Below are 10,337 nucleotides of genomic sequence, written 5' to 3'. Positions count from 1 at the left end.
TTTATTCATTTCGAATTGGAAAAAAAGAGCCGTAAGCGCAAACCACGACGATGGTGGCAAACTGATATTTACAGAAATAGAGCTATAACTGGAGGTCGAGCTTTATTGTCTGATTTAAAGATGCAACACATTAGTGGGCACTATAAAAATTTGACTAAAATGTCGCCTACACATTTTGAATATCTACTCAATATGATTGGCCCCAAAATAAAAAAGCAGAATACAAGATTTCGAAAAGCTATATCAGTGCAAGACAGATTGGCTCTAACACTGCGGTTTCTAGCAACAGGAGACTCTTATACTAGCTTGCAATATTTATTCAGAATTTCTAAGCAATCTATTAGTGAGATAATTCCAGGAGTGTGTGCAGCGTTACTGGAGGTATTAAGAGAAAATGTTCAGGTGAGTAAGTTTAACAGATTGTGATAATATATTTAAGGTTCTTTAATAATTTGCCATTTTATTAATGAACATATCAGTGTAATTAATGCAATAAAATAGATCAGGGTGATAGGGCCGCTTGTACTAGATCTTGTAAGTGAGATCCGAGGTTGGATTCTTCTGATGAGGCAGTCCTTGCTGATGGTGAGAGAATTTCTTGATGTATGGGGACGGTAAAATTACTTGTTGCTGTTGTGGTGCCGGGAGAGTATACATTTTGCGAATAATCAGGTGGTTGTGAACTAGATGTGGAATCGTACCCGTATGATAATGTAGGCGAAGTAATTGTATTTGGCTGAAATTGCTCGAAATTGGGTGTGTAAGAACATGATGGTACAGAGTATTGGGATGAACGGTTCAACGATGTTGGATACGACGAAGTCTTGTTGGATTGAATAGGGTGACGTTGTTGTTCATAGCGTGGTTCATAATGCCCTCTATCTGCACTAAACATAATGTTCATAATTGCTTGCTGTACACTGATTCTGGTCGTAGATGAATACTCAAGCTTCTTTCCTATAAATTTTCCAAAAATTTCGCACTCGGTTTCTTCTTTGCTTTTTGAAGCAGAGGCTTCAAGAATGTTGAAAGCCTTCTCTAATCTTTGTTCTTGGGCATTGCACTTTTTCGTTCTTTTCGGAATTGTGCCCGAAATATTACGAAGAGTTGACTGTTCCTGAGTATTGTTGCTAGGTGGATCGTCAAGAGATGGAGGCGGATCGTCAGTAGGTAGAGCTGCTGGATTTTCAGATTCCAAGCCATCATCGGGAATCTGCAATTAGCAATAATAGTTGTGATTAACAAAAAGCCTCAAGCTTGAAATTGAAACGCATAGATATTAATAAGATTTTCATCTTATGGGTTTTTCCGCAAAAATGTGAACCACTATCGACTATCTTTGATCATTTCTGCATTACATTTTTGAGGAAAAACTCCATATACATTTTTTCTTTCTAGTTATAAGCTGCTTACTAAACTTTTTTCCTTTTATAAAAAAAATAGTTATAGTTTTCGCAGTAATCAATCATTTAACCACTACTTTCAAACCTTACTTATTTTGAAACTTATTTTTTAGGTGCCTACAACACAAAACGGATGGTTAACCATTGCTGAGCAGTTCGAGAAAATGTGGAACTTTCCGCATTGCCTGGGAGCTTTGGATGGCAAACATGTTGTTCTTCAATCTCCTATCAATAGCGGCAGCGAATATTTCGATTATAAAAGTACTTTTAGTATTGTCCTGTTTGCTGTGGTAGATGCCAATTATAACTTCTTGTACGCAAACGCTGGATGTCAAGGAAGAATTTCAGATGGTGGTGTTTTTAAACAGAGCCAACTTTACAAGAAATTAGAACAAAATTCATTGTGTTTTCCTCAAGCTGAACCTTTAAATGGAAGGCAAACAGACGTTCCTTATTTTTTTATCGGTGATGAAGCTTTTGCTTTGTCTGAAAACCTCATGAAACCTTTTCCGGGGGTGCATTCTAAAGGATCCTTGAAAAGAGTATACAATTATCGTTTGTGTCGAGCACGCCGAGTTGTGGAAAATGTGTTTGGCATTTCTTCAGCCGTTTTTCGAGTTCTTCGGAAGCCCCTACTACTGGAACCAGAAAAGGCCGAGCTAATAGTAATGACTGTAGTTCATTTACACAATTTTTTAAAAAGTTGTAATTCTATAAACATGTATACACCTCCCGGGACATTTGATACGGAAGTAGATGGCCACATTATTGAAGGCAGCTGGAGAAGGACCGCCAGCGATGAAGAAACGACTTCATTTCTTCCTCTTAGGAATGTACCACGAAAATCGTGTAAAAGTGCCCAGGAAATTCGCGAAGAATTATCACAATATTTTCAAACTGAAAATCGCCTTGAATGGCAATATGAATACGCGTAAAAATTCGAAAAAGACGTAAAATTCCTGCTATACTTATACATATGGCTGTAAGAAATTAAAAAAAAAAACATATTTCGACTTACCGTACTTAAAGTTGTTCGTGGTTTATTCTTATCGTGAAGAAACGTCAAACTTTTATAAGCAAACCAGCTACTTTCATAAATTTCATCAGTTCCTAGAAATAAGTAAAAGAATGTATTCATTACTGTTATAAAAACAATTAAATAAACCCACCTTTTCCAGTTCCAGTACTTTTTTAAATTTTTGCTCTCTCCCGCCGCAGAGATGAAAGCACGTTTGTGATTTTTCTCTTACATTCATCCACAGTTGTATCTAATTCTTCAGCTATATTTGTCCACGCATCATGTTTTTTTTATTTTGTTGTAATATAATAGATGTTTTGAATTCCATAATAATTCATGTTTTCTGTACAACTCAATTAAAAACAGAATATTTTCCTCGGACCACTCCATGTCGCATGTACAACTGAATGTTGACTGAGCACTGACCAAATATCAAAACTGCACAGTGCACGTCCAGACTTGCATACGCCGTACCGCAACCACTCTTTTGATGTTTCGTTGAAATACCGACAAGCTCCGCAACGCGGCGCGCCGCGTTCCGCAACACTTATCAGGTTCGCGGTGACGTTTTTTCCGACGTCCAGACTGCTCGCGGTTCGGTTCGGCATGGCGTTCGATACGCGACGAGGTTCAAGTCTGTACCCGGCTTAAGAGTTAACCGATAAACTCGGAATCCATCCTAGAGCCGCGTAGCGAAGACAACAAAATGTTTCAAAGCATATTACGTATAATGAATTTGAAGATGTTTATTTAAATCTTAATTCTAAATTAGTGATTCCAGCAATTTAACTTGGATTAACCACAACCCATAATAATACTAGTTACAATGGCCATGTGGGTAATTAAAACTAGTGCAACAATGGTCAATCTGCAATGCAAGTTTATTTTACAATATTATTATTTGGCAAATCAGTAATTTTAATTTGAGGGTCCCAATAAACTGTGCAAAAAGTTGCAATGGCTTGAAGGATAATTCGTTGTTCTGCAATATGATATTTGTCAGGCATTTTAACATAAGGAACCCATAAAAATTGTACATATAATGGTTATAACGGCTTTAAGAATTTTTTTGTCCGTCATTTTTCCTCCATTTTGCAAAACTATTTTACATATTAGCCATTGTAACATCAGGGTCTCATGAAAATTGTGCAAGAAAGTTGCAATGGTTTGAAGAGCAATTAAGCTGCTCTTAAATCTTCTGATTTTATGAAATAGCCATTTTAACATAAGGGACCCATAAAATTGTACATGCAACAGTTACAATGGCTTACGTTAAATCTTCTTCCGTTTCATAAAAATGCAAAAAAGTTGCAATAGCTTCAAGAACAATAATTTTGGTACCAATCACTTGTCCTTGCATGCCGTAAGGACTTTGAAAATTGAACATTATGAATTCGAATACTAAGCATATACAGGGTGATTCTTCTCAGCTCCCGTCGTTTGCAGCTGAGTTATTATTTATTTTAGGACTTTCAAATTTTGTACACATTATCTTTTATGGAAAATAGTTTTGGTTATACAGGGTGTCCCACAAAAATGTGACGTCATGATGACATATTTTCCTTAATTGCAACCCCCCTATTTTTCTACATGTTTAGGTGTCTTCTTTGTTTTTCTACATAATCCTATAATGTTATTAAAATCGATTGACAAAAATGGGCGCAAAAAAATAAAATGTAAAAAAATTGGTTATACATCACTGGATATACAAGTTTCTAAGAATAAAACTGGTAGGTGGTTATTTGATTTAAACCAGAAATGCATTAACCAAGGCTTAACAATCATACTGACCAAATTTGGACGATCTAAATTATACAGGGTCTCCAAAATTTACTGTCAAATCTTTGGAACTTTAAAGAGCTTTTCATTCTTATTGTAAATAGAACGCCCTGTATATTTTGATGTCATTGGATGCTGAATTAAAAAACAAAACTTTTTTCTGATTATATCCTTACCGATATTCATAACCGTTTTAAAGATATTTGCCAAAAACCCGTTTTACCCGTTTAAACCCGTGCTTGTTTCAAAAGCAGTTGAATTAAAAAAAAATAAGATGGCTCTGATATATCAATTTAATTACAGGTTCGGTTAAAGTGACATGAAGCTTTTTTTGACAAATAAAAAATAATTGTTATATGACATTTCATATCTTACTTAAGTGGTTTAGGCGTCTTTTATAATGAATTATAACAGATAAGAGCTTGTGGATATGATTTTCTTATTGGGAGTGCTTTTCATATTGTGTCCCAAAAAAACTGTTTTTTTGCGAGTGGGATTTACGCAGAACGTTATCCAGAACGACGCCATCCAGATAAGCGGAGCTTTCAGAATCTATTGGAACGGTTTTCACAAACCGGGAAAGTGCATTACCCCAAACCAGTTCGAGATAGGGCGGTTCGAACAGAAGAAAAGAAACTGGATGTAATGTTGCAAGTCGTGGAAAACCCCTCTGTAAGTCAGGAGAAAGTGGCTGATGCGCAGAACGTTAGTAAAAGCTCTGTGCAACGTATGTTAAAGGAAAACCATTTCCACGCGTATCACATCATGTTTCATCAGGAACTTCTTGAGGAAGATTTCCAAAAACGCATGGAATTTTGTAACCGGGCCCAGGCTAAAATAAGGCTCAACTTGAACTTTTTTGACACGGTTTTGTTCTCGGACAAGGCAACCTTCCACAAAACGGGTTTGTAAATAGACGTAATTTCCATTTGTTACGGTAAGTTTTAACCTTGCCCGTAACTTGTTTGTCCGTAATTCAGAGTTAACATCGACTGAATCGTCTTTAACATCTGTATACTTCCATGGTCGTGACAGTTGGTTGTCATTCTTGTTGTGCCGGCCAGTCTATGTCAATAGTGTCAATAGAGTTCAAGGAAAATGGTGCATCACCAACTTGAAAAGTTTGTTCGCTGAGATTCTAGAATTGTGCAAGTCTATAAAAGGCCAATTTGTCATCTGGGCAGTTCTTTTTCACGCTGACTATCGAGCGAGATCCACGAATTTGGTGTTCGATTTTGTGACACGCGTGTGTGTGAGGTTATTTCCGCCATTTTGCTAAGTTGTCTTAATTTGCTAGAAGCAACCCAGGTTTTAATGTTGGTTTTATTTAAGGGTGGCCGTATTCCAGTGGTTGGAAGCGGGCCGTTTTGCTTTTTCGTCCTTTTTTGGAAATAAAAAGGTAATTTTCTTGACATGTGTTAACCTGGGTATTTAAGGTTAGATTTATCTGAAGGGCCCCTCCTGGTTGTGGTCAAAGCCTGTCTCCTGGAGTCAGAGCAGGGTAATTTGTTGGAAACAAGCAGGGAGTGGTAGTTGGTTGATTTGCCGTGGACAGACCCACGCGGTAGCTACAGGGAGCTAAGAGTTCGTGGATTGGTGGATTGAAAGGGAACAAAGATTCAGGCACCATTTTATTTTCCTGCTGGATGACTGGCCAGCTGATAGCCACGTGCTAAACCACCAGGAGTGTGGTGACTGTTTTGGAGGGAGCATTTCGCCTGGTTAGTGGGTTAGTTTTATTTTTATTGTGATTCACAAAGCAACTGGAACTGAACTTGATAGCATTTAGAGTAATAGTTACTGTTTTGACTTTTTAAGTATTGACCTTGGCTCGGTTAACCCTTGTAGTAACCACTGGAAGTGGACCTTTATTCTGGCTTATTGCCACTTAACAGATTGACCGAGTCAAAGTCAGTTAGCTTGTTGTTTCTGGATGCTGTTTGCTGCTCTTGATTTCTGCCTAGGTATTGTCACGAATGAAATAAATCAAATTTATTACTTGAGCGGAAACATTAAAATTGTGGAATGCGGTCAGAGTGCAACTACAATTATGATGCATTTGCTGAATTGCGAAATATGTGGAATGTTTTCCAAGTACCGAGGGTCGAAAGGTCGTCACGAGTTGTCGGCTAGACGAGACCAGGTCTGGGAGTTTTGATTGGTGGAACCAGTGTCTGGAATGCTATAAAAAGGAAGATGTACCCTAGAGAGGGGTTCAGTTTGGTTCAGTTCAATTCATTCCAGTCAGTCCAGTTTTGTTATGCACCACGTCGGAGAAGGCAGTACCTAGCCAGAAGACTCCGCTCACGCCACAGAATGTAGTCGTCCTGAATTCTGCAACCCGCACCGGGTTTATAAATTAATTAAATAGTAAACCATATCTTAAACTATAATAAATCGCGAGTGCCAAACCCTCCACGAAGCTGCCCTCATAATTGTTTAACTAGTGTAAGTACAGATTTGTTATTGTAATATTTTGTGCATGTAAAAGGTATTGTTTAAAGTGTTACTTTGGGAATTATGTTTGAAGGTTTTATTCCGATTCACTAAGTTGATAAACCAACCATCTTGTCAATTAGTTTTAACTGTCATTTAGTTATTAAATTATATTTTTCTACCAAGTGGTTTGATTCTACCTCTGAAACAAGATCTCGGTAAAGGCGTTAATTAAAGTAATAAACGCACGTCTCGTTTAACTTGTTGGGCCAAAAGGGCTTTACAATTTAAACGTGACACGGGGCTTTACAGTTTAAACGTCTACAACAACGACATTGGCCTGGAGGATCGTGCTGTAGCGCTGCATCCCGATTCGTCCCCGGCTCCAGTAAATCTGGCAGTAAGGGCGGTATGTTTTAAGTTAAGAGTTAGCAACTGTGTTCGAGTAATTTCCTGAGTAAATTTTAAGCCTTCAGCCTTAACTGTTTTTATTCTTTGTAAACTGTAAATTTGTAAATATAGATTTTACATTTCACCTAGTTCAGTGTATGTTTTCGACTACCTTAAAACCCAAAAGTGTTGCTTAGCAGGGCTATCTCATGCTCAATTATCCACGCCCGAGATAAGTTTGATTTTATTAGCAATAAGTAAAAAGATTGTAACACATTATTATTCAGACCACAATCCAAGAATATTTAGTCAAATTGATAAACAACATAGAAGGTCTATTAATGTGTGGGGGGGAATTATTGGAGGTTTTGTCATTGGGCCTCACTTTTTTAACGGCCATCTAAACGGGGAAATGTATCCGGACTTCTTACAAAATGAGTTATCAAACCATTGTGATCACTCAATAGAATCTACTGCGACAGAAGAAAAGTCTGAACAAGAAAATAATGTAGAAGATTCAGGTAACATCATTGATCTACCTAACGTAGAACCTCTAGAAAATGCAGGAAAAGAGAAGGGAAAGAAAAGAAAGATATCCCAGGAAATAATCTATGTGCAAGAGCAAAAAAATAAAAGACATATAGAAAGAATTAATCTGGAAAGAGAAAAAATGATGCTTGAGAAGGAGAAAATGGTATTGTTGAAGGCCTACCTTGACTCAAAAAATAGTCAGTGATAAGAATAGGTAGTTAGTTAATTTTTTTCCTGTAAATTTATTTGTATCTAGGTTTAAAAATTGTTTTCTTTCCTTTTTTTATTTTATTTATTTTTTTTTATATTATTTAAATATATAAATATCTGGATTAATACCATGAACCAGGGCATAATATGACAAATAAATGGCAATTAATATTTTAAAAATAACTTATATTCATATATTAAATAATATAAAACATATTTCAGTTTAAAAAAATCAATTGCTGTTGTATTACTTCTTCAAATACTTGTTGTCTTGTCTCAAAGTACTCTTCAACATTTTCTTCTGGCCTATCAAATTCGTTCTGTTCTGTATTGTCTGGTCTCTGTAATGACGGGTTAATTGAGGGCAAATGCCTTTATAATATTAGAAATGAAAAAGTTGTTTTTGAAAACATTAAATACCTCAATTCTGATAATGGTCAATTAATTAGAAATAATTTTTATTATTACCAGGTGCAAGGGTTGTTAGAAATTACGAATCGCAACTGGTGCGACTGTAATTTTACATAACTATATAAAAAATAAATCGTAATCAACACTTTTTTGATACAAAAATGCACAGCCTATTAAAGAATTTCTGTTTTAAATATGATTTGCCCGCCATGCTTACCCCCAATGAAACTTATTCGACAGAAAAAAGAAATTGGAATTGTCAATTGTCGGAACTATTTAACTTATTATTTTCTTTCTTTATTACATCAAACTTATCTCTTATTCGTCAGAAGAAAGAAATTGGAATTGTCAATTGTCGGAACTAATTATCACTGATAATAGCCTATTAGAGGATTCTATAGATACTTAGTTAGATATTACTTAGTTTTTCGAAAATGGTTTAATAAAAGACGCAGAATATTACAAGCCCTTCAACAATGTTAAATTTTACCTTGCTTTATTTAAAAGATTCAGTCTTACAATTTCAGAAATTGAATCCAAAGAATTTGAAAGTCTCAAAGACGATGGTTGGTTGTTCGATAACGTTGTAACTATTGGTTTGCATCTATTTAATAAAAATGGAAAATTTCAAATTGTTGAACAAATTTAAGAACAAATGATAATTGAAGGAAATTTCTATCATGACTTTCTAAATAGATTTGAAATAACTGCAACTGTACTGGTATTGTCACAAAGGATAATAAATCAAATTTATTACTTGAGCGGAAACATTAAAATTGTGGAATGCGGTCAGAGTGCAACTGCAATTATGATGCATTTGCTGAATTGCGAAATATGTGGAATGTTTTCCAAGTACCGAAGGTCGAAAGGTCGTCACGAGTTGTCGGCTAGACGAGACCAGGTCTGGGAATTTTGATTGGTGGAACCAGTGTCTGGAATGCTATAAAAAGGAAGTTGTACCCTAAAGAGGGGTTCAGTTCAATTCATTCCAGTCAGTCCAGTTTTGCTGTGCACCACGTTAGTGACCGAACCGCAAATGTCAATTAGACATGTCCGTAACGCTCAAGTAAAGTTATTCGTGAACGCGCTCCAAGTGACAAGCCTCTCTCCAAGATTCTGTCTTCTATAGAGATGTAAGTATGTTTATTGTACTTCTATGTTGTGTATTGATTTACGACTGGTTTATTATGATTTTATTGCGAGTTAGTAACGTTTTCGTTGGGTTAGGAAACCTGTTATTTTATTAGTTAGTAAGTTAGGAGTTGTTAGGTTAAGGTACTTATTTAATAGAACTTGATGGTAGAGTTAACTGTGTTTTATTTTCACGCTGAAACGAGATCCCAGGCAAATAAGTTGAATTAAATTCAACACGTCACGCTAGTCGTGACAGTATTACCAGTGAACGTATCCAGAAATCATTGGTGCCTCGCCATTGCGGATTTTGATAAGTTAACGTTCAGCTTTATCGATCCGATGGCTAATAAAACATTTGATTCGAAACAAGGCAATATTTATTATAATAAGTTAAAACCGTTTTTCAGCATTCTAATGCTCAATTCAAAACATTGGATTTAAATCTGACAATAACAGATGGTCACAATTGCGGTGTATATATTATTTATTTTTTCAAACAATTATCTGAGAAAAAGCTTTTAACAGAAGAAGCAAGTATGACTGAGTTTCGACATCAACTTCAATCTTTAATATTATCTGAATTCAGATAATATGCAGGACATCTGTCCGTTATGTTGTTTTACTGCGAAGAAAGAATACATTAAATGTCAACATTGCAAAAGGTTATATTGTCAAACTTGTTTAATAAAGCAACATATGATGTTTAAAGATTTCTGCAGTTTGTGTAATCATTATCTGAAGAAGAAGTAGAAACTGTATGTATGTATTTGTACTTATACATACTTACATATTTTCCTGATAAAATGTTTCAAAGCATATTACGTATAATGAATTTGAAGATGTTTATTTAAATCTTTGAAAAGATCCAATTTATTGTTCTTTTCATATAATTTTAAGAAATTAGTGAATCCAGCACCTTTTTAGTGATTTCACCACAACCCATAATAATACTAGTTACAATGGCCATGTGGGTAATTAATTCTAGTGCACCAATGGTCAATCTGCAAGTTTATTTTATAATATTA

General features: G+C 35.6%; 1 protein-coding gene across 1 annotated transcript; it reads right to left on the bottom strand.

The window, feature by feature from the left end:
- Positions 1–426: 426 nt before the first annotated feature.
- LOC145738237 (uncharacterized) lies at positions 427–2,871 on the bottom strand. The gene is made up of 2 exons (XM_081993080.1): positions 2,422–2,871; positions 427–1,213 (listed from the first exon to the last, which is right to left on the bottom strand). The coding sequence occupies exons 1-2, from the start codon at positions 2,539–2,541 to the stop codon at positions 503–505; spliced, it is 831 nt and encodes a 276-aa protein (XP_081849206.1). The 5' UTR covers positions 2,542–2,871; the 3' UTR covers positions 427–502.
- Positions 2,872–10,337: the final 7,466 nt, after the last annotated feature.

The sequence above is a fragment of the Ips typographus genome, linkage group LG15, assembly GCF_016097725.1.
Source record: "Ips typographus isolate SLU linkage group LG15, UJ_Ityp_2.0, whole genome shotgun sequence".
Classification (NCBI taxonomy): domain Eukaryota; kingdom Metazoa; phylum Arthropoda; class Insecta; order Coleoptera; family Curculionidae; genus Ips; species Ips typographus.
Note: the sequence above shows the minus strand (reverse complement) of the source record. Positions and strands in the feature narration are given on the sequence as shown.